Genomic DNA, 24,765 nt, shown 5'->3' on the forward strand with positions numbered 1-24,765 from the left:
GATTTTAACAAATGATTTTTTCATAAAGTCATAAGAACAAACCAATCTAACGACTCATCAGTAAGTAAAACTTTTAATTAAAAACAATGACAGGCGCCTGGCCAGCTCAGTCAGTAGAGTATGCAGCTCTTGATCTGGGGATCGTAGGTTCAAGCCCCATGTTGGGTGCAGGGACTGCTTAGAAATAAAACCTTTAAAGAAAAAAAAAACTGACCAGAGTAGACATTCAGTTACAGAATTCCTAACTTCTTAGGCATGATGATGGGATTATAGTTTTCAAAAAGTCTTGGTTTTTTTAAAGACTTAATATGCTCAATTTTATGGATGAAGTAATAGCTGTCTGTCAAAATAATCCAATAGCAAACGGGTATAGCTATAATAAGATTAGTCATTTGTTGATGATAATTATGGAAGATAGTTGATGGATCCTTAGGAGTTCATTGTATATTATTCTTCTGTATATGTTTAAATTTTCCCGTAATAATTTTTTAATTAGATTACTACAGTTTGGTTAAAAAGATAACTGGGATGCCTGGGTGGCTCAGCGGTTAAGCATCTGCCTTGGCTCAGGGTGTGGTCCCTGGTCCCTGGTCCTGTCTTGGGCTCCCCACAGGAAGTCTGCTTCTCCCTCTATGTTTCCGCCTCTCTCTGTGTGTCTCTCATGAATAAATAAATAAAATATTTAGAGAAAAAAAAAAAAAACAGTTAACTACTGTCAGTCTATATTGGGGGGATTAGGTGGAGGCAATACAGATGTATAGATGAAATGAGGGTAGCCTTGAATTATTTATTGTAGTCATACGTCCATCACTCTCCACTTTTATGTATGAAATTCTCCATAAAAGAAAAGAAAGTAAAACTATTTTAAAAAATGAACTTGGATGAAAGGTGTAGTTTCTTGGCTAGTGTTTTAGCCTCTAAATTGTCCAAACTGATCTAATAGGGAACCTGGGTTGCTCAGTTTAGGAAAAGGCTGCTTTCCCAAGAAAAAAATGTAGAATGTCATTTTCAAGGTATGAGATTGTAAAGTCCCTGAGGGCAGAGATCTATGGGTCTTATTCTTTGTATCCTGCTACTAGCAGATATTCAGTAATATGTATTGAATTAACTAATAATAAGTTCCATAAAATCCTAGAGGATTTTACAAATGTTAAATGATTTCTGTGAGTGTGGCCAAAATTTACAATGTCTCAGCAAAATTTACTAGTGAGATTTGGGGGTGCTTGGATGGGTGTCCGTCTCTTGATTTCAGCTCAGGTCTTGGTCTCTAGGTCGTGGGACTGGTGGGACTCCCTGCTCAGCGGGGAGTCTGCTTCCCTCCCTCTTTCCTCCCCCACCACATTCATACTCTCTCTAAAATAAATAAATCTTTGAAAAAAAAAAAACACAAAATAAAAACAGATTTTGGTGGTAGCCACCGAACAGATTATAAATAGCAGAAGAGGGCAGCCCCGGTGGCGCAGCGGTTTGGCGCCGCCTGCAGCCTGGGGTGTGATCCTGGAGACCCAGGATCGAGTCCCACATCGGGCTCCCTGCATGGAGCCTGCATCTCCCTCTCCCTCTGAATAAATAAATAAAATCTTAAAAAAAAAAAAAATAGCAGAAGAGCAGAGGCACTTCTTCACTGCAGTGTCTTCCTAGCCTAGGCTGTATAGATCTTCACAAGCATTTGTTGAATGGCTGTTTATGCAGTTTATAGAACTGTCTCTAATGTGTGTTCTGTCTTTCCTCCATCTCTTAACTCTAGCCCCACAGCATGGAACCACAGGTTACTCTGAATGTGACTTTTAAAAATGAAACTCAAAGCTTTCTGGTTTCCGATCCAGAAAATACAACATGGGCTGATGTTGAAGCTATGGTAAGTGTTACTTTGTTTCTCCATCCTTTAAGCCTACTTTTCCCGAAAGATAGCTGTCTTTGCCTGTGTTGTTTGATAGCTCTTATATTTACCTTTTCTAGGCCTTTTGGAAAATTACTTTTGATACGGTTTCAGTATTCATATAGGAAAAATGCACCACCACTATCACCTCCCTCCAGGGCACAAATTCCTTAATTTGCAGCTGGGACTTAGGAAAGCTGTTAATTTTAGAAACAGTGTGAGAAATGAATTGGTGTGGGCCCCACCCTAATCAGCCCCAGAAAAATGTTCTCCTGCCTGAGAGCAGTTGTGTTTCTGTGGTTTGTGAATCACCCAGGGTATGATTTATGTTTTGCAAGCTGATCATTTTTTATTGCTAGGTCAGAGGTCAAGTACCTGAATGTTTTGCAGTGGGGTGCCTGGGTGGTTCAGTTGGTTAAGCATCTTAGCTTAGGTCTTGTGATGTCACGCTGGACTTGGATCCTACTTAAAAACAACAACAACAACAACAACAACAAAAAAAAAAACCTTGAGCAGAAAAAGAACTACAGGTGCTTAGCAGCTCATCTGTTTTGTGTTGTTGTCAATGCCTTTCCTCCTCTTGGTTTGCCCTTTGTACTCTTCTATTTTTGTTTGGTTTGCAGTAGAGTGAATGTTTTACTTCCTGTGTAACTGTGTTTATCCATCAAAACCTTTTGGTAAAAGCCTGCTTTTATTTGGTTATGTGGAATGATAACTAAAAAGGAAAAAAAAATGATGAGGAAACGTCACAAGATGATCTGATCTAGTTCTGTCTTCCAGCAAATATTTCTTTATATTGTTGTAAATAGGTGATTATCCAGAAAGTTTGGTCTATTTGTCAAATGACCTGAATATCAAACACAGTTCTTTTTCTAGTAGTTAGATTAACTGATAGTTTGCCTTCTTTATTGTAAATTTTAAATTATGAAGGGGTAATACATGCCCATTATAAGAAGTAAGACAATCCAAACATATATAAAGAAAAAGTTACTATTCCTCTACTCCTTCCTCCTTTTCATCCACTGTTCCCACATCTCTGGGGTAACCAGTGCTAACAGCCCTGTGTAATACGTAGGCACACAGATTTCGTCCTAGGATCATACTATAAACATAATTGTGTACCTTATTTTTCCCCGAACAGTATATTATATACAGTTCTCAATCAATAGATAAGGATCTGAGCTCATCTTTTTTTTTCTTTTAAGATTTATTTATAGGACAGGAACAAGAGCACACAGATGGACAGAGGGAGAGGGAGAAGCTGACTCCCTGCTCAGGGCGGAGCTCAATCCCAGGACCCTGGGACCATGACCTGAGCTGAAGGCTGACACCGACTGAGTCACCCAGGCGTGCCCCCCCCACACACACATACACTCCAGCTCATCCTTTTTATTTTATTTTTTTAAGACTTTATTTATTTATGAGAGAGAGAGAGAGAGGCAGAGACAACAGGCAGAGGGAGAAGCAGGCTCCATGCAGGGAGCCCAGCAAGGGACTCGATCCCCTGTCTCCAGGATCACACCCTGGGCTGCAGGCGGCACTAAACTGCTGTGCCACGGGGGCTGCCCAGCTCATCCTTTTTAAAATTATGGATTAGGGGCAGCCCCGGTGGCTCAGCGGTTTAGCGTTGCCTTCAGCCCAGGGCATGATCCTGGAGACCTGGCATGATCTTGGAGACCTGGGATCAAGTCCCACATCAGGCTCCCTGCATGGAGCCTGCTTCTCCCTCTGCCTGTGTCTCTGCCTCTCTCTGTCTCTGTCTGTGCCTCTCATGAATAAATAAATAAAATCTTAAAAAAAAATAATAATAATAATAATAAAGCTATGGATTATCCACAGTATTTTGATGTTGTCATACCATAATTTAACCATTTCTTACTTAAAAAAAATTTTTTTAATTGAGGTATAACTGCCCTATAACTTTATATAGGTTTCAGGTGTATAGCATAACAATTCTATATTTGTATATTTTCCAAAATGATCATAAGTCTAGGAAACATCTGTCACCATATGTAGTTACCATTTTTTTCTTGTGATGAGAACTTTTAAGATCTACTCTCTCAGCAACTTTCAACTGTACAGCACAGTATTAACTGTATTCACCATGCTGTACATTACATCCCCAGGACTTACTTATTTTATAACTGAAGTTTGTACCCCTTTGAGACATTTACCTGTTTCACCCACCTCCCACACCCTCTCTCTGGTAACCAGCAATGTGTTGTCTGTATCTATAAGTTCATTATTGTTATTTCACTTACTCAGTGCCTTCAAGGTCAAAAGGGTTTTGTTGTTGTTGTTTTGCTTTTGACCACTGTAAGTAGACTATAAGAGAGGTCTCCTTGTCTATATAACCTATGCACTGTTCTGTAGGATGAAGTTGCCAAAGAAACATTAATGAGTCACAATGCACATATTTTTAAATTATAATAGATCCTGCCAGGTGCTTTGCAGAACAATTGTAGCACCTCATAGAAATGTATGACAAGAAGCCCCTGGGTGGCTCAGTTCATTGAGAGTCTGCCTTCAGCTCAGGTCATGATCCCAGGGTCCTGGGATCAATCCCTGCATCTGGGCTCACTGCTCTTGCAGGGAGTCTGCTTCTTCCTCTCCCTCTGCTCCTCCCCCTGCTCATGCTCGTCACTCACTCTCCTAAATAAATAAATGAATGACTAAATAAATAAAATCTTAAAGAAGAGAAAGAAATTATGACAATGCCCTGAATTTTTGACAACATTGGATGTTATGGCTTTAAAATTTCTTTACCATTCTGTTGAGATGGCATCTCATTGTTTAAATTTGCATTTTTCTACCTACCGTTAAGGTTGTTGAATGTCTTTAAATATATTTTTTCTGATTTCTCTTGTATGAAATCTCTATACATTTTTGTCCACTTTACCTGGGTTGTTAATCTTAACGATTAGCAGTTTTGCAGATGGTCTTTGCGTATTATAGATAATGGGCCTTTGTTATGAGTTGTAAATATTTTTCCTCGTCTATTCTTTGTCTTTTGACTTTGTACATAGTTTTCTTCTTTTATGCCATTTAAATGTTTAATTTTTATGTAATAGGCCCATCTTTTCTTTTATTTCTGTTATAACCTGCCTTTTTGATATCTTGATCATATAGGATGTACATTTCATTTGCAGGTAAAAGTTTCATTTGATCTGACCACTATTCAAATAAAATACCTGGATGAGGAAAATGAAGAGGTAAAGTATATGATGATACCCATGGCTAGTTATCCTGAATAAGGATCTTATTTCTCAAGAGTGACGGCAGATAGAAGAGTTCAGACTAGTGTTTTTCTTGTTTGTGTAGTACTTTAAATGTACTTGATAATTGACGTTCCGAGCTGACTGTGGCATGTGAAATAGAGTTGAGAAATAAGCAACATTGAGGAAGGAAATTTGAGAGATAACTTAAAACTTTATAGTGATATGGTTCAAATATATCACAAGCTGTCATTTAGCTTATAATAAAAATAATGGCAAACCTTTATTGAGTGGTTACAGCATGTCAGGCTAGCAACAATACTATGTATTAGGTATTATGTTATTAGCTGTCTTTTACCTTTGAGGAAACTGAGGCCCAGAGAGGCTAAGTAACTTGCCCAGAAGTGCAAAAGCTTGGAAATAGCAGAGTAGGGGTTCATTCCATACCTTCTGGCTCCAGAGCCCAAGCTCTTATCTGCTGTATTATGCTGCCTCTTAATATACCTGAAATAAAAGGCAGATACAGTACTTAAGCAAAAAAAGTCCTCAATTATCATTCACAGACAGTTCATGATTCTGGAAAAGCTGAACCCCAATCTGAGATTCTACACCTTATCTGTGTGAGGCTGGTCCTAGTAATAAAAATGGTCAATTATCGGGAAGTTTATAATGCACTGTTGTTTTGTCCTTTTACAGGTATCCATCAACAGTCAAGGTGAGTTCCTGAGAAGACTGCTCAGCTTTATTTATAAGCCATAGTCTGTTCATGAGCATACACATTTCCATTTACCCTCAGATCTTGCTGCAATATTTATTTTAGAGTGGAATTTAGTATACAGTAAATGGACATTGCACTCAGCCATGGGCATTAGTTACATCACAGATTTTTATTTTATATATAGATTAGTGCCTTTGATGGGAACCTAAGGACAGCTTTAACGGAAGATTCTCTTATATTAAGATGCTAATCTTCTGAAAATATGCCTCCCAGTTCAACATATACAACTCCATTCTGGTGTTGCCTGTGTCCCTGACTTCGTATATATGTTAATGTCAACTTATGAACATGCAAAGTGGTATTCTAGAACTTTTTTATAAGATGGTTGTCAGAGCTTGGAGCACCTTTTCCGATAAGAACAATATTCTATTTGAAGGTTAGGTTCCCAGGCTAGCCCCTCAAAAGCTTATTTTAACCAGCTTTAATGACAGTTTTTTTTTAATATATATATATTTTTTTTATTGCACTTTGCTTTATTATGCTTTAAGATCCTCCTTTAAAAAAAAAATTTTTTTTGAAGGTTTCTGGCAACCCTGCATCACTTTTTCCAACAGCATTTGCTCACTGTCACATTTTGGCAATTTTCACAATATTTCATATTTTTTCGTTTTTATATATTTTATTATCTGTGATCAGTAATTATGACTTGCTAAAAGCTTAGATGATAGCATTTTTTAGCAACAAAGTTTTTTTTAATTAAGGTACATATCTTTTTTTAGATTTAATGCTATTACATACTTAATAGATTTCAAGTAATATAAGCATAATTTTTATGTGCCCTGGGAAACGAAAAAATTCGTTTTACTTTTTTGCAATACTCGCTTTATTGCGGTGGTATAGAATCAAACTTACATATGTTTGAGGTCTGTCTATATTAATACTACCTATGAACTCCCTTGTGTCCTGAGCTTCATTCACTAAACATAGTACAAGGCAGCTGGATTGAGGTTTCATAGCTGGAAGGCTCCAATAGCAGAGAGGGAAGGGACTTAAGAGGGAGAACTAATCTACAAGTAGTTTCTATTTGCAATGGGATGGGAAGGGAGTTTGTCAGCAAAAGGGTAGTAGTTGTTCATGTATAAGGATTATAAGCAAAATATTCTTAAAAGTAAGGGTTGGCTGTACTTAGAATCTTTTGGGCTGGTGAAGAAATATCACAATCTATATTCTTTGTCTTTTTAGGAGAATATGAGGAAGCACTTAAGGTAATGGTCATTTCATCTTTCAAATAATTTTAAAAATATTTATTGACTAAAACTTGAACCTGAATTCTATTAGCCATGGGGAGAAACTAATGAAATACAGCAAAATGGATTTTTAGAGAGATTGTGAGTGTAGGGCATACCACTCAGCAAAAGGCAACCCCTGATGTAAAGGTTCTTTCTAGTTACTGTTCTCTGTCATTTCTGGTCTTAGCCTCACCATCATAGCATTTAAAAATACAAAGAAGGACACCTAGGTGCTTAGTCATTTGGGTGTCTGACTCATCTCAGCTCAGGTCTTGATCTCAGAATTGTGGGTTCCAGCCCCACACTGGACTCCACACTGGGTGTGGAGCCTGCTTAAAAAAAAAAAGTTAAAAAATAAAAATAACTGTGAAATGATGCTTTCTGATTCACATTTTTCATCTTCTTTCTTTAAAGTTTCATTATCTTTATGAACTTCTAGTCCTTGACTCAACTCTTTTCTATAATCACTTTTGGGTTAGGGAGGGAACAACAACAACAAAAATTTTTTTTTAAGGTAGGCTCCACGCCCATTGTGGAGCCCAGAGTGAGGCTTGAACTCACAAACCTGAGATCAAAATCTGAGCTGAGATCAAAAGTTGGTCAAATGCTGGGACACCTGGGTGGCTCAGCAGTTGAGTGTCTGTCTTTGACTTAGGGCATGATCTCAGATGCCTAGAATCGAGTCCCACATCGGGCTTCCTGCATGGAGCCTGCTTCTCCCTCTGCCTGTATCTGCCTCTCTCTCTGTGTCTCTCATGAATGAATGAATGAATGAATGAATGAATGAATAAATAAATATCTTTTTAAAAAAAAGTCGAATGTGTAACTGAGCCACCTAGGTGCCCCAAGGCAAGATATTTCTTTTTTTTTTTTTTAAGATATTTCTTTAATTGGGAGTTGGATTTACTCTTTTAGTTGCCCGGTCAAGGGATCCCTGGGTGGCGCAGCGGTTTGGCGCCTGCCTTTGGCCCAGGGCGCAATCCTGGAGACCCGGGATCGAATCCCACATCGGGCTCCCGGTGCATGGAGCCTGCTTCTCCCTCTGCCTGTGTCTCTGCCTCTCTCTCTCTCTCTGTAACTATCATAAATAAATAAAAATTAAAAAAAAAAAAAAAATAGTTGCCGGGTCAAGAATGCCATTGTGGGTGCCACTTGATTCAACAGTTTAACCAGTCTTGTTTTTTACTAAGAAATCCTTATTTACCAGCTAGTCTCTTCATTTTGGACATTCAGGCCCTTCCTTGGTTTCTCTTAGTTGAGATACTTATCTCTTAATAATCTCGTGCTTCACAGTTTCCTTCTTCCCCAGTTTCCATGTGGTCTTCCTATTTCCTCTTTGGTTTTTTTTGTTTTGGTTTGGGTGTTTTGTTTTTGTTTTTGTTTTTTTTTTTTTTTTTTTTGGGAGAGAGAATCTTAAGCAGGTTCCTCCCCCCCAGTGCAGAGCCCAACTTGGGGCTTGATCTCACGACCCCAAAATCAAGAGTTGGCTGCTTACCCAGCTGGACCACCCAGGCACCCCATCTCTTCTTTGCTTTTAAGCTGTTGTAACATGCTGTCCCCCACACACTTTCACCCTTGTCCTACTCCTGGCTTTTCTCTTTCTCTATTCTCAGAAGCTACAGTAGTTTCACTAAAAAAAAAGTCTTCTACAGGCTTCCTCTCTTTCCCATAATCACTGTTTGCCTGTTTAGTCAGCAACCTCAGACCGCAGGGGGTGCCTAGGTGGCTCAGTCTGCCTTATGCTCAGATCCTGATCTCAGGGTGCTGGGATCCAGCCCTGCTGAGCACAGAGAGCCTGCCTGTCACTCTCCCTCGGCCCCTCCCTCCACCACCCTATTCACATGCATGCATGCATGCAACTCGCTCACTCTCTCTAAAAAAAAAAAAAAAAAAAAAAAAATCTCAGACCTCTGGAATCTAGATGTTTTTTGTTTTTTTTTTTATTTTTTTTTTATTGGAATCTAGATGTTATATAAGCCTCCCTGTCTCAGGAAGCAAGACTTTTGGGGATCCCTGGGTGGCTCAGCGGTTTAGCGCCTGCCTTTGGCCCAGGGCGCGATCTTGGAGTCCCGGGATCGAGTCCCACGTCAGGCTCCCTGCATGGAGCCTGCTTCTCCCTCTGCCTGTGTCTCTGCCTCTATCTCTCTCTATCATGAATAAATAAATAAATAAATCTTTAAAAAAAAAAAGGAAGCAAGACTTTTATGGACATTTTTTTTAAGGAAATTTTCTCTTTTTTTAAATTTTTATTTATTTATGATAGTCATAGAGAGAGAGAGAGAGAGGCAGAGACACAAGCAGAGGGAGAAGCAGGCTCCATGCACCGGGAGCCCGACGTGGGATTCGATCCCGGGTCTCCAGGATCGCGCCCTGTGCCAAAGGCAGGCGCCAAACCGCTGCGCCACCCAGGGATCCCTTTATGGACATTTTTACATAGTATTTGCTATATGATACTTAAGATCCCATGTTTATATTTTGACACATTTCATTGTAGTGATTTCTTGAGCAATTTTTTTCCACAGATGTACCATACACTTTACTACCAGCTTCTTGGCTTATGGTCTAGAATAAGGGTTGGCAAACTAGCCAGTGGGCCAGCCATATGCTTTTGTAAATAAAGTTTCAGTGGAACCCAGCCATGCCGACTACATACTGTCTGTGGCTGCTTTTGTGCAGACTTGAGCAGAAACCATATGGCCTGCAAGCCTAAAATATTTACGTGACCCTTTAAGAAAATTTGCTGATCCCCATCTTAAAATAATACCTTTCAAACTTTTTGGCCATAGAATGCTATTTTTAAATGGAAGCTTAAAAGTCTGATGTGTAAAAATAGATAAAAGAACTGTTCTCCTTATCACTGGCTTACAAAGGGGGAGAGCTAAAACTGATAGACTTGACCCCTAATCTCTTTCTGGACACTGGAGAACCTTCATGGAACCTCAAATGTACTTCAAGTAGAGTTTTCAAAATAGGATTTTTAAGAAGATGCTCTTTCAAAAGAGGTAACCACTCAACCACTCAACCATGCTTCCCGAAATACTATTGGAAAAATAAATGCTTAGTTATAGGATATAACTTTAAGTTTCTTGGGTTCTGGTAGTCTAGGATTGATTTTTTTTTAAAGTTGGAATTCAAATCCATAAGTGGGGTCCTACATAAAAACCAGTTTAACAGAAAAGTATTAACCTAGTCAGTGAGAATATCTCACATAATAAAGTGCTATCCTAAATCTACTTTTGTGTTTTTGATAATAAAACCATTCCTAGTTAACATTTTGGGTAAAAAACAGTGGGCTATTACATGTTATATACCATGTGATTTAATAAAGGTGAATCCTGGTATTTTCAGCATAATTCACCATACCTGTTCTGTTTAAATGTCTTTGAGATTTCATTTGGGAAAGAAGAATCACACAATGTTTTTATTTCATACCATTTGCTTTCAGATGGCAGTTAAGCAGGGAAACCAACTGCAGATGCAAGTCCACGAAGGCTCCCGTGTTGATGAAGCCCCACCACCAGCTGTACCAGAAAAACGGCCAGTCTTGAGGGCAGGGAAGAAGCCACTTGCACATTATTCGTCACTAGTGAAGGTCTTAGGATCAGACATGAAGACCCCAGAGGAGCCTGCAGCACAGGTATGAAGGGAACAGGACCTGTCTCTACAATTTTTCTAGCCTTCTGTCTCATTGTCTCCGGTATAACATTTGAATTGTGCATTAAAGATTTGGGAATTATTGTTACCATCTCTGCCTGACTTTTTTTTTTTTTTCTTTTTTAAGATTTTATGTATTTATTCATGAGAGACCACATAGAGGCAGAGACACAGGCAGAGGGAGGAGGCTCCATGCAGGAAACCAGATGCAGGACTTGATCCCAGGATCCTGGGATCATTCCCTGAGCCAAAAACAGATGCTCAACCGCTGAGCCACCCAGGCATCCCTTTTTTATTTTTTTTAATTTATTTATTTATTAATGATAGAGTCAGAGACATAGGCAGAGGGAGAAGCAGAGCCTAGTGAGAGACTCCATCCCGGGACTCAGGGATCATGCCCTGAGCCAAAGGCAGATGCTAAACCACTGAGCCACCCAGGCATCCCTTAATTTTACTTATTTATTTGAGGGGGAGAATAGAGAGCACAAGCGGGGAGGGCCGGAGAGAGGGGCAGAGGGAGAAGCAGACTCCTTGCTGAACAGGGAGCCCAATATAGAGCTTGGTCTCAGAACCTCAAGATCATGTCCTGAGCCAAAGGCAGATGCCCCTCTGCCTATTTGAAACTGGTAACTGGGGATGCCTGGGTGACTCAGTCAGTTGGGTATCTGCCTTCGGCTCAGGACCCTGGGATTAAGCCCCAAGTTGGGCTCCTTGCTCAGTGTGGAGCCTGCTTCTCCCTCTGCCTGCCACTCCCCATTGCTTGTGTTCTCTCTCTCTCTGTATCTCTGACAAGTGAATGAAAAAAAATCTTTAAAAAAAGAAAAGAAGGGCAGCCCCCATGGCGCCGTGGTTTAGCGCCGCCTGCAGCTTGGGGTGTGATACTGGAGACCTAGGATGGAGTCCCATGTCAGGCTCCCTGCATGGAGCCTGCTTCTCCCTCTGCCTGTGTCTCTGCCTCTCCCTCCCTCCCTCTCTCTCTCTCTCTCTCTCTCTATCTCTCTGTCTCTCTATGAATAAATAAATAAAATCTTTAAAAAAATAAAAATAAATTAAATAAAAAAGAAAAAAACTAACTGGTTACACTTCTGGAGAGAGGGCAATAGGATGATAAACTTTATTTTCCTTGTATGCTTCTTCATACCTTTTAAAAATATTTTATTTATTTTCTTAATTTGAGTGAGAGAGCACAAGTGGAGGGGAGGGAGAGGGAGAAGTAGGCTCCCCACTGAGCAGAGAGCCCCACATGGGGCTTGATCCCAGGTCTCTGGGATCATGGACCTGAGCTGAAGGCAGACACTCACTGAGCCAACCAGGCATCCTTTATTAGGTTTTTTTTTGCCATATGTTTATATTATTTGACAAAAAAGAAACCTCAAAGTACTACATTTCAGGAAATATTTTTTTCAGGAAAATTATTTTAAATAGGGTGCCTGGCTGGCTCAGTTGGTAGAATATGCGACTCTTGATCTCAGGGTTGTGAGGTCGAACCCCACATTGGGTATAGAGATTACTTAAAAAAAATTTAAAATCTTTTTTAAAAAATAGTTATTTCAAACAGAAGAAAAAAATATTTTCTCTAAGATCTTGGGTTGTGTTTCCTTGCAGCGGTTTCCACTTGCTCCCCGCGACACAGACCAGCCTCAGGACAAGCCCCCAGACTGGTTCACAAGCTACCTGGAGACAGTGAGTGTTCTCTCTGGAGTAGGCTTTAGCAGCTGTGTTGGCACAGGTGAAGTGTGGGAGAAATAGAAAGCTCAACCCACACGGCTGCTGCCTCTGGGGCAGATGAATGAAGAGTATAGCTTATCATTTCTAAACTAGAGCAAATCTAGTCCAGAAAGTTCCTAACTTCTACAGGGATGTATCAGAAAAAGAGGGAGCCTTATTCTAAGGATGTAAGGGAAAGGAACAAATCTCTGTGCTTAGGTAAGAAGGAAGGAAGAGGTTAGAAACCTACTCATCACAATGATTTTTTCTGGTATCCTCAGTGTACCCATGGAAAGAATAGACCTTCTTTTGTTACATTTCTGTCCATTTGTTCAGTAGTTAGTAGCTGTTTATGATGTTCTTACACCAGAGATGGTGAGGTGTCTGGTCTATTTGGTATCTTCAGACTTTTTTCCAATGTTGGAACTGAGGTTTTTTTCCCGTTAATCTGTTCTGTATTCTAGTTCCGAGAACAAGTAGTTAAAGAAACGGTTGAGAAACTTGAACAGAAATTACATGAGAAGCTTGTCCTCCAGAACCCGTCCTTGGGTTCCTGTCCATCAGAAGGCTCAATGCCCATTTCAGAGGAAACGCTGTTTTTGCCAGAAAACCAGTTCAACTGGCGTATTGCTTGCAACAGCTGCCAAAGGAGGATCATTGGTGTGCGCTACCAGTGCAGGTAAGCACTCACTTTGGAATGCATACATGTTAGAAGACCTCTGAACAGGCCTTCCTGGCATCTGGAGAGGTAGCAGAAAATTGGGCATACTCTGTCTCTGGATATCACACATAGATACCTGCTCTGGATTAGAAATAAGCTGTTTGTCACCCACAAAAAATACTATACAAAGGTTAACTATTCAGATTGTTGTTGTATTCACATATGCATTTGAACTAACAGAACTAGACAAATTATGTTCCCCAAGGCAAAATTACATCATCAGGGATTATCACCCTGTTATTCCAAATGCTTTCATATTTTGCTTCCTCCCATAGATTGTCCTTTGAAACAGATACATGTTAAATGCTGTTACTTTCATTTTATTAATAAGGAAACTTGAGATAGAGCATGGCCAGGTGACATGCTCAGGTTACCACACCCAGCTGATAATACAGCCAGTATGGAAGTCTGGTCTCCTGTCTCACCAGGACTTGTCATGCTTTTCCCCACAGCCTGTGCCCATCCTATAATATCTGTGAAGATTGTGAATCGGGGCCATATACCCATGACTCCAACCACATCCTGCTGAAGTTGCGGAGACCTGTGATGGGTTCTTCTGAAGCGTTCTCTCACCCAAGGTTCCCTGGCCCTCGTCTTCCCGCTGCTCTGGAACAAGCCAGGTAAAAACATAAGTACACAGGAGGCTTGTTCTCTGATGGGTGTCTCCATTGTGATGGGGCAGGGATCAAATTGCAGACAGTCTACTTAGTTCCTGTGCATTTCTAGTTATGTGTGATAATGGGGACAATGAGCTGAAGCTAATGAGACAGAAACGAGAACTGTAGAAAGAAGTTAAGCTAGAAGCTGGCACTGATGGAGGCTACCAATGGCTCAAGATAGCTTCAATATTTGTGAGGTTTTGGGTTTTTTTTTTTTTTTTAAGACTTTTTATTTGTTACCTCACAGGCTCCAGAAACAGGTCGACAAGAATTTTCTTAAAGCAGAAAAGCAAAGGTTGCGAGCGGAGAAGAAACAACGAAAGGCAGAGGTCAAAGAACTCAAAAAACAGCTTAAGCTCCACAGGAAGATTCATCTGTGGAGTTCCATCCATGGACTCCAGAGCCCCAGGTCCCCTCTAGGCCGATCCGAGAGCCTGCTGCAGTCAAACACCCTGATGTAAGCCCAAGGGTGGGGCACCTAGGCTGGAGGTCCAGCCTTCCGAAACCAGAACTTCAATCAGGTTTTCTCTTACTTATCTGCAGCCCCTAACACCCAGACTCAAACTTCCCATTCTTGGGGTGCCTGAGTGGCTCAATCAGTTAAGCATCCGACTTAGCTCAGGTCAGAATCTCAGAGTCTTGACATCGAGCCCCTTATCAGGCTCCTGCTTCATGGGAAGTCTGCTGAAGTTTCTCTTTCCCTCTCCGTGTACTCACTAGTGTGTGTACACATGCTTGCTCACGCACTCTCAAATAAATCTTAAAAAAAAGAAAGAATTAAAACTTCCCATTCTCTGATCTAGCATTCTAAAGGGTGGTTTGATAGTCATTGTTGACACTTAGAGCAGCCAATGAGGTTCCATACTGGCTGATATGACCTTTCTTCACTGGAGGCAGTTGGGATTTGAAGAGCCTGGCTCTCCAGTTCTCTTATTTATGGACCATTACTCTTACCAAAGCTTTTTCACTTCAGGAGTGAGATTTGTCTTTTTATTTTTTTTAAGATTTTATTTTTAATTGTGGTTTGTTTTTGTGTTTTGTTTTGTTTTGTTTTTAAGATTTTATTTGACAGAGAGTGAGCTGAAGCAGGGGGAGTGGCAGGCAGAGGGAGAAGGAGAAACAGCCTTCCCACAGAGCAGGGAACCCGATGTGAGGCTTGATCGCAGGACCCTGGGATCATGATCTGAGCCAATGGCAGGTGCTTAACTGACTAAGCCACCCAATCGCCCCTAAGATTTTATTTTTAACTAATCTTTATAACCAACATGGGGCTCAAATTTAAAACCCAGAAATCGAGAGTTGCGTGCTCTACTGACTGAGCCAGCCAGGCACCCAAATCTGTCTTATTCTTTATTTTTATTTATTTATTAAGATTATTTGGGCAGCCTCGGTGGCTCAGCGGTTTAGCACTGCCTTTGGCCTGGGGTGTGATCCCAGAGACCCGGGATCGAGTCTCACACCGGGCTCCCTGCATGGAGCCTGCTTCTCCCTCTGCCTGTGTCTCTGCCTCTCTCTTTCTGTGTCTGTCATGAATAAATAAACTCTTTAAAAAAAAAAAAAAAGAGGGATCCCTGGGTGGCGCAGCGGTTTGGCGCCTGCCTTTGGCCTAGGGCGCAATCCTGGAGACCCAGGATCGAATCCCACATCGGGCTCCCGGTGCATGGAGCCTGCTTCTCCCTCTGCCTGTGTCTCTGCCTCTCTCTCTCTCTCTCTGTGACTATCATAAATAAATAAAAATTAAAAAAAAAAAAGACTTTATAAAAATAAAATAAAAATTAAAAAAAAAAAGATTATTTATGGGTGCCTGAGTGGCCAGTCAGTTAAGCATCTGACTTCAGCTCAGGTCATGATCTCAGGGTCCTGGGATTGAGCCCTGTGTTGAGCTCTGTGCTCAGTGGGGAGTCTGCTTCTCCCTCTCCATCTATCCCTTCCTCCTCTGCTTGTTGTGCACACATGAGTGTTCTCTCTCTCAAAATAAAAAAAAAAAAAAAAAAATAGGTTGGTTTTTTTTTTTTTTTTTAGGATTCCTTTTTTTTTTTTTTTTTAGGATAGTCAGAGAGAGAGAGAGAGAGGCAGAGACATAAGCAGGCTCCATGCACCGGGAGCCCGATGTGGGATTTGATCCTGGGTCTCCAGGATCACACCCTGGGCCAAAGGCAGGCGCCAAACCGCTGCACCACCCAGGGATCCCCAGGATTCTATTTATTTATTCTTGAGAGACACACAGAGAGGCAGAGACACAGGCAGAGGGAGAAGCAGGTTCCATTCTAGGAACCCAATGTGAGACTCAATCCCGGGTCTCCAGGATCACACCCTGGGCTGAAGACGGTGCTGAACCACTGATCCAACAGGGATGCCAAAAAAAAAGATTTATTTGAGAGAGAGAGCATGTGTGCATATGTGGGGGATTATATTAGTACTATTTTTATAAGGTTTTATTTTTAAGTAATCTGTACCCCCAATGTCAGGCTCAAACCTACAACTCCTAGATCAAGAGTCTACTCTACTGACTGAGCTAGCCAGGCACCCCCTATTAGTATTATTTTTAGGCAAATGCATTAGTACATCAAGAGTTACTCTCAGACTCTTGAGCCATAGGGTTAAATATTCAGAAGCCATCATACCCAACACAAGTGACTATCTGAATTTCTGTTCAGGCTCCCTTTGCAGCCCTGTGCCCCAGTTATGCCAACCCTCAGTGCAGCATTTGTGGATGAGAATTTGCCCGATGGGACTCATCTTCAGCCAGGAACCAAGTTTATCAAGCACTGGAGGATGAAAAATACAGGAAATGTCAAGTGGAGTGGAGACACAAAGGTAATTTTTTTCCCCCACAGAATAAAGATGAGGTAATTTGAAGTGGCAGTGCTCAGCTGACAAGCTGTTTTTTTCTTGTCCCTGTTCTTTTCAGCTCAAGTTCATGTGGGGAAACCTAACCTTGGCTTCTACAGAAAAGAAAGACGTTTTGGTTCCCTGCCTGAAGGCCGGCCATGTAGGGGTGGTGTCTGTGGAGTTCATTGCCCCAGCTTTGGAGGGAACATATACTTCCCATTGGCGTCTTTCTCACAAAGGCCAGCAGTTTGGACCTCGGGTCTGGTGCAGTATCATAGTGGATCCTTTCCCCTCCACAGAGAGCCCTGAGAACATTGAAAAGGGCATGGTTCACTCAAGCAAAGCCGATGAGCTCTCCTGCCAGCAAGAGGTGAGCATTGGAAGGGGAGACTAAAGCTACAACAGCCCTCTCACAGCTGGTCGTTCCTCCAGAAATCAGGAAAAGGGTAGCTCCTCCCCCTAACACCAGTATGCTTACTTATATTGGGCCCATTCCTTGGGCTTTGTTTGCGTGTCCTTAAGATCTTGGTACAGCTGTCCCTTGGTGCCTTTGTATCCCTTCATAATGATGTTTTGGCCAGCCTCTGCTCCACGAGGGAAGACAGGGCTGTTGAACAGCTGGACTGATGGCTTTGCTCCTTAACACTCATCTCTCCTGAACATCCCATGCATATGTTCCCTAAATACTAATGAAGTCTTGCTCTTGTTTTTAGTTGCTGTAGTTTGTTTAAGCAACTTCTCATTATTAGGGGGTAGTATTTTTTTTCTTCCCCCCTCACCTACCCTCACTTGCAAAAATTTATTTTGCAACTTTTCTCTAAATCTAAAATGATCTCAAAATAAACTTTAAAAAATGTAGAGGTGCCACAGTGTTTTGGTTTTTAGGGAGGCAACTGTACACTTACCTTCTGAGTTCAGTTGAGGGCCTAAAATTTGTCCCAACGGTTTGTCTGTACAGGAAACTTTTCTTCTGGCTAAAGAAGAAATTCAGCTTGATGAAGTGACTGAGCAGACCAAAGAGACAGGAACCTGCATCCCACAGAAGACAAAAAATGTGGCCAGCGAGAGAGAGCTCTACATCCCATCTGTGGACCTTCTGACTGCCCAGGTAGAAGATTGAACACTTTGGGGGGCAAGGGACAAAAGATTGTGGAAAAAGAGTCCTTACCCTCTTGAGGAGAAGGTGGTAAAGCCACAGGGCAGTGTCCCACAAGTTAGAGATTGGCCCACTTCGATCATATGCCTCGAATGGCAAGGGGATCGCCTGTGGAAGCAAGCCTCTTAACTAAATGTTTCTTCTCTGAATCAGGAACTCCGTCTTGGGCTTCCCCACAGCTTCCCTTTAGTTGCCTCTGCATTTCTGCTTTTTGAGTTCACTTTGACCCCCACTGCATTTTCTCTCTTTCCTGCCCCTTGGGTATTTGAACGTCTCATCCCCATCCCTCTTTTCTTGATTTCCCTTGACTGAGGTGAGGCATGAATTTGAACAGAGTCCAGGAAAGTGTGGAGCTCAGTGACTTACAAGTCCCCTCAAGACAAAACCTGGCTCAAGCATCCACTGCAGGTAGCCTAACATTGCCCTTTTTGTCCTTAGGACCTGTTGTCCTTTGAGCTGTTGGATATAAACATTGTCCAAGAGTTGGAAAGAGTGCCCCACAATACTCCCGTGGGTAAGAATGTCATTCAACCCATGTTGTTTATTTTATTAACAGACACAAAAGTGCTACAGCCTAGACTCTAGTAGTGAATGTCTTATTCTGAGGTAATACATGGCAAGGATTTTTCTTACCATGAGACATTAAAACTGCACCCATGGGTCCATTTTCCTTCTTTTCCCTGTCCTCTATCAGAGTCAACAATACACGTTTGTGCAAGACTTCCCCACCATAAGGGCTCCTGGCTGGCTCATTTGGTGGAATGTATGGCTCTTGGTCTCGGGGTTGTGAGTTCAAGCTACATATTTAGTTTAGGGATTACTTAAAAAAATACAGTTGGGGGGGAGCCCTCCTCTCCATTTTTCTTTAAATTGTTATTTTTTTTATTCCTTTACATTCCTGGTCCTGTGTCTTGGCCATGGTTTCTCAGGCCAGATGACTTTGATCCTTCCTGTATTTATTGATCTGAGTTACTTCCACACCTAATGGTCTGGAGAAATTCTTTACAACAGGCCTCGAAGCATACCTAGATTGATTTCAGTCCTGTAAGAGGCAAGAAGTCTGTGAGGTGCTGTTTCTAGACACTGACTGTTGATGATATGATGCTTTTTTTTGGTTGATGGTTCCTCTGTCTTCATTCTCCAGATATGACTCCCTGCATGTCTCCTCTGCCGCATGACAATCCTTTAATAGAGAAGCCAGGCTTGGGGCAGATTCAGGAAGAGAGCGAAGGGGCGGGATTTAAAGTGCTTCCTGGTAAGGGGTTAAATATTTGACAAGTATTTGTATTGTCCCCTTCCATATTATACCATTTTCACACATACTCCCTCCTACCCTTACTTTAGCATGTGAGTGGGTTTTCTGTACCCTCTCATTTTGTGAAGTCCCCTCACCTTCACATGGCACAGATAGCAGCTGTCCCATGGCATGGGATCAGTATGGATACGTGACTGTGGAGGAAGCTCCTCAACACTCAGGGATCCCTGGGTGGTTTAGCGGTTTGGTGCCTGCCTTCGGCCCAGGTCCCAGGATCGAGTCCCACATCAGGCTTCCTGCATGGAGCCTGCTTCTCCCTCTACCCCCCCCCCCCTCTCTGTGTCTCTCATGAATAAATAAATGAAATATTTTTTTAAAAAGAAAAGCTCCTCAACACCAAGTGCAGACAAGGTTTGTGTCTTTCAGATCCCACGGCCTCAGTAAAGAGGAAGCCTCAGAATGTCACCTCAGTGGAGGAAGCAGAAGATGATCTGAGTGGGACCCAATTTGTGTGTGAGACTGTAATCCGATCCCTCACCTTGGATGCTGCCCCAGACCACAACCCACCTTGCAGACAGAAGTCCCTGACCAGTGAGTGTCCCTGAGTCCTCCCACCCAGCAGGGCTGTATTTGAATTGTGACTACCCAATCTGAGTAGGAAGAAGTGCTCTTCTTCGCTGAGAATGGAGGTTGAGTGATCTTTGTTAGAATTTGGATGATCATGGTGGTTTCTTTAGACTCCACACACACTACCTGACTATTTTAATTATAGCCTCAGGAGCAAAGTAGCTACCATAACCTGTTTTCGCACTCAGGGGCAGAATTACAGCTACATAACTCAGAGGAACAGCAGCTACTTAAGCTGCCTGGATTTTGCAGTGAGGAGTCTTCCTGTAAGTTGACAGAGCTTTTTCAGCAGAGACCTCCATTGCAGCTGAGTTGTGTCCTTTCTCCAAAGATACAGTCCAGGACAGGGTGCCTGGGTTGCTCAACTGGGTTAAGCATCTGCCTTCAGTTTAGGTCATGATCCTAGGGTCCTGGGATTGAGCCCCACATGGCATTGGGGTCCTGGTTTAGTAGGAAGTCTGCTTCTTTCTCTCCCTCTGCTCCTCCCCCTCTGCTCCTACACTTTCTCTCTCTCTCAAATAAATAAAATCTTTAAAAAACAAAACAAAGACAGTCCAGGAATAGTGGGCAGAAGCAGGAATACTAAACTAAGTTTCCGGGGCAGCCCCTGTGGCGCAGCGGTTTAGCGCCGCCTACAGCCTGGAGTGTAATCTTGGAGACCCCAGATCGAGTCCCGCATCAAGCTTCCTGTATGGAGCCTGCTTCTCCCTCTGCTTATGTCTCTGCCTCTGTGTGTGTATGTGTGTGTGTGTGTGTGTGTGTGTGTGTGTCTCAATGAATAAATAAAAAATTTTTTAAAAATAAAAAAATAAACTAAGTTTCCCAAGGTTAAATTCTGCCAAAGTCAGGGCGGCTGGGTGACTAAGTAGTTGCACATCTGCCTTCAGCTCAGGGCATGATCCTGGGATCCTGGGATTGTGTCCTGTATTGAGCTCCCCATAGGGAGCCTGCTTCTCCCTCTGCCTATGTATTGCCTGTCTCTGTCTCTCTGACTTACGAATAAATAAGTAAAATCTTTTTTTTTTTTTTTTTTTTTTAAAGATTTTATTTATTTATTCATGATAGTTACACAGAGAGAGACAGAGAGGCAGAGACACAGGCAGAGGGAGAAGCAGGCTCCATGCAGGGAGCCCGACGTGGGATTTGATCCCAGGCCTCCAGGATCACGCCCTGGGCCAAAGGCAGGCGCCAAACCGCTGCGCCACCCAGGGATCCCAAATAAGTAAAATCTTTAATTAATTAATTCTGCTGTAGTCAATTTCCTTTACAACAGAATTTTTTTTTTTAAGATTTTATTTATTTATTCATGAGAATACACAAAGATGAGAGAGAGAGAGGCAGAGACACAGGCAGAGGGAGAAGCAGGCTCCATGCAGGGAGTCCAACGTGGGACTTGATCCCAGGTCTCCAGGATCGTGCCCCAGGCCAAAGGCAGCGCTAAACCGCTGAGCCACCTGGGCTGCCCTATAACAGAAATTTCTAGATATAAGATAGGTAGAGCCCATACTGTGTATTTCAAGAACTATCTGAAAATTCAAATTCTAGTTCATCAAAATAATGTGGGAAAGTTTATGTTTATTATAATGAAATTTTATCTATACCTTTAAATACTATATTTGTCTCACTTTTGTTGAAAATACACACACTCCTTTCCCCCACACATACATTCATTTCTCATACACACACACACGCTTATGTACATATGCATAACAAAAAATGTTCACGGTAGTTATCTCTGAAAGGATTATAGATATCTCTTTATTCCCTCATCCTTACTTTGCCAATTTTCTGCCATGACTATCCGTTACTTTGCAAAGAAAAGGAGGAAAGTAAGCGTATAGCCCTATGGTACTAACCACTTAATGTTTTCTCTTGTTATAGCTCTGTTAGCTAATGTATCAGTTTTGATTTGTTTTTAAGATTCATGGTGCTTCTCAGAGGCCTTGGTGTTTCTCTGTACCTTGTGAGCTTGGTTCTTTCTGGCTTTGCTTAGGCTTCAGACTTTTAATGTGGCCACAAGTGGTTCTAGCAGCAGCCCTTCCCTCTGGCCATCCCTCTACTCTGGCTTTCATGATTGTAGCTTATAGCTGAAAATTGATTGCTCTCATCCTCTAGTGAAATCTGCTTCCCCTGAAGAGGGACCACTTGGAGATGAACAGGAGGATGTTGTCCATAACACCAAAGAAGTTGTCGTGGAGGAGGAGGAAGAAGAGGAGGATGAGCTCAAAGATGAAGTTCAGAGTCAGTCCTCTACTTCTTCAGAGGATTACATCATCATCCTGCCCGAGTGCTTTGACACTAGTCGTCCCCTGGGCGACTCCATGTACAGCTCTGCACTCTCACAGCCAGGCCTAGAGCGAGGGGCTGAAGGTGAACCTGGGATTGAGGCTGGGGAGAGGCTTGCTGAAGGGGAGAACCAGTTGCAGGGGCAGAGCATCAATGACATCCTCATGACCTCACAGACTCTGGACACAGTACCTCTGACCCCAGAGGTGGTGGGGCCTCCACCACAACTGTCCAGGTACCATCCACACCCCACTCAGCTGGGCTCTTCTTTACAGGTGGAATAGAGAGGAAACAACTTGATCTCAGAACCTGTTTTGTTTGTCAGAATGGGAAGGGATTATTTCCCATAGGAAAGTCTGAATTTAGATGAATAAAAGTTGTATTTCCCAGAATTTGTGGATCCTGAATTTAAAGCTGTGCTTATTCTTAATTATCTTTGTATAGTCTGTCTACTTCTGTTTTGATTGTTGAGAGCCAGTGTTTGGTTTGGTTTGTTTTAGGGTTTTTTTTGTTTTGTTTTGTTTTTTTTCTTTTGCTGTTGAAACCCTGGATCTAAGAGAGCCAGTTTTGAAATACATCCCTGGACCTTCCTTCCCCACTCTATTGACGCATGGATAAAGACAGCAAAAATATATTTTCTCGTTAACCCAAAGTATAATAGGATGTTTAATCTATTATAAAAAATACATATATTCTAAAATGAGAGTACAATTATTTTTCATTATCAATTTGTGTGTGTCATTGCTCTGTTGTGGCATGGCAGATGGTGGAGCCTTAACTAGGATTTAAACCACTCTCGGGGAGCTAAACATTTCCCTTTATTAGTACCACTTGATGTAGGCGTGGAGCCACCCAACTGAAGCTGGTCTCTCTCCAGGTTGACTATGACTGAAAAGGAAAACCAGTAGAGTGAGCCCTTTCTACCTGATCCCTACCTCAGACATGAGATCTGGATCAGAAAAGTGAAGCCTTTATAGAGAATCTGGTACTGCTGTGCCACGTGCACTGTTTCTCCAGTGTTCCCATAGGTGCCTTTTCAACTGACTTTCAATATTGTGTCTTTCTGAAAGGAGCTCTCCTTGTGCACAGCCTGATGGTTCCCCGGGAGTGGATTTACCTGTTATCATACCAGAAGTTTCTTCAGTCCCTGATCAGATCAGAGGAGGTAATGACCAGCCTGCACTTGATGTCTTTTTCTGTGCTCCTGTCTGATGACACCAGGCATAAATAGGCATTGTGTCTTTGTGATTCTTGGCATTATTCAGAAACCTGCCCTTGCTTTTTTCTGTGGCCCTCCCTCCTTTTCTGTTCTCCAGCTTAATATTTATTAAATGAGGGATCCCTGTGTGGCGCAGCAGTTTGCCGCCTGCCTTTGGCCCAGGGCGCGATCCTGGAGACCCGGGATCGAATCCCACGTCGGGCTCCCGGTGCATGGAGCCTGCTTCTCTCTCTGCCTGTGTCTCTGCCTCTCTCTCTCTCTCTGTGACTATCATAAATAAATAAATAAATAAATACCTTAAAAAAAAATTAAAAAAAAAAATATTTATTAAATGAGACCTCACAGAGGTGGGCATTGTGCTACAGTGGAAAGAACACAGACTGTGGTGCTAGACTAGTCTAGGTTTCAGGCCCACCTTTCCACACTGTGTGACCTTGAAGCAGTTCAGCACAGTCATAAAACCTACAGGGGTGTTTTCTTATCTCCAAATTAAGGAGAATAGCACCTTGAAGTTGTTAGTAAACCTTCAAAGTCACTTCCCACTCTTAATCACAAAAACAAAACCCCAAAAGTATTTTGAAACTAATAAATGGGTTGATAAGATTTTAGACCAAGTTTTTCTGGCTCAATAAATAGTCACCTTGCATCGCATTCTGGAGAGTTCTTTCTTATCACTTAAAGCCACTTGCAAAATCCGACCCCCAAAAAAAGACTTAAGTGCTGTGATCAGATTGCTGCTTGCCTCTCAAAACTAGCTTCACTCTGAGTTAGAAACAGTAGGCACTTGTGGATGCTGCTTCTAACCAATAGCTCTTTTGCTTTTAGAGCCCAGAGGCTCATCAGGACTTGTAAACAGCAGACAGAAGAGCTATGACCACTCAAGGTAACTGGACCTTGTGCAGCCTCTTCAGAAGCAGGTGGATATCCTAATACTGCTTCTGCTTAAATAAGCTTCTCAAAGCATGTGCCACCTCCAGAGGGCAAAGGAGAGCCATCATTCCTTGTTCTTATTTCTTCTGATGCTTGTGAGCAACACTGAACAGAGGGCTACAGTTACATTTAAGAGTGTTCACATTCCAGGATACCTGGCTGACTCAGTCTGTAGAGCATGTAACTCTTGATCTTGGGTTATGAGTTTGAGCCCCACATTGGGTGTAGAGATTACTTAAAAAAATAAAATCTTTGGGGAAAGAAAAAGTTTCCATATTCCAGACCAGTGTTCTCAAATTCAGCTCACCTTAGTACCAAAAGAGAAGGCAGGAAGGTCAAGCCCACTGTGCATCTTAGTAACAGTTTCTTAGACACACCTGCCTCACTGCTCCCAGTCATCTCAGATCACTGGTAAGATGGACTCCTCCCTCACTACAGTGCCCAGAAAATCACATTTCCTTTGGGGGTATATCCTCTAAGATGGTTAACTGAGCAGACTGCTAAATACCCCCTCTGTGCCCTTGACCACATAGTTTTCAGCTGGGACAGAAAGCTGGTATACTCACCAGAGGGGGTGTGTTTTCTGTATGCCCTTATTTTGCAGCAGTAGAGCTGAGC

General features: G+C 42.1%; 1 protein-coding gene across 3 annotated transcripts in view; it reads left to right on the forward strand.

Annotated features, from left to right (window-relative positions):
• The window catches only part of NBR1 (NBR1 autophagy cargo receptor), a 33,068-nt gene that overhangs the window by 3,159 nt on the left and 5,144 nt on the right, over positions 1–24,765 (forward strand). For all 3 annotated transcript variants that reach the window (XM_077853396.1, XM_077853398.1, XM_077853397.1), the window contains exons 2-19: positions 1,748–1,858; positions 5,029–5,091; positions 5,791–5,809; positions 7,055–7,077; positions 10,547–10,738; positions 12,361–12,438; positions 12,927–13,141; positions 13,636–13,803; positions 14,090–14,299; positions 16,500–16,659; positions 16,754–17,044; positions 17,633–17,782; positions 18,269–18,344; positions 18,975–19,085; positions 19,512–19,676; positions 21,828–22,233; positions 23,069–23,163; positions 24,043–24,100. In XM_077853396.1, the coding sequence (XP_077709522.1) occupies positions 1,757–1,858; positions 5,029–5,091; positions 5,791–5,809; positions 7,055–7,077; positions 10,547–10,738; positions 12,361–12,438; positions 12,927–13,141; positions 13,636–13,803; positions 14,090–14,299; positions 16,500–16,659; positions 16,754–17,044; positions 17,633–17,782; positions 18,269–18,344; positions 18,975–19,085; positions 19,512–19,676; positions 21,828–22,233; positions 23,069–23,163; positions 24,043–24,100 (2,582 nt within the window). In that variant the 5' untranslated portion in view covers positions 1,748–1,756. The remainder of the gene's footprint in view (positions 1–1,747; positions 1,859–5,028; positions 5,092–5,790; positions 5,810–7,054; positions 7,078–10,546; positions 10,739–12,360; positions 12,439–12,926; positions 13,142–13,635; positions 13,804–14,089; positions 14,300–16,499; positions 16,660–16,753; positions 17,045–17,632; positions 17,783–18,268; positions 18,345–18,974; positions 19,086–19,511; positions 19,677–21,827; positions 22,234–23,068; positions 23,164–24,042; positions 24,101–24,765) is intronic.

Source organism: Canis aureus, chromosome 16 (assembly GCF_053574225.1).
Source record: "Canis aureus isolate CA01 chromosome 16, VMU_Caureus_v.1.0, whole genome shotgun sequence".
Taxonomy (NCBI): domain Eukaryota; kingdom Metazoa; phylum Chordata; class Mammalia; order Carnivora; family Canidae; genus Canis; species Canis aureus.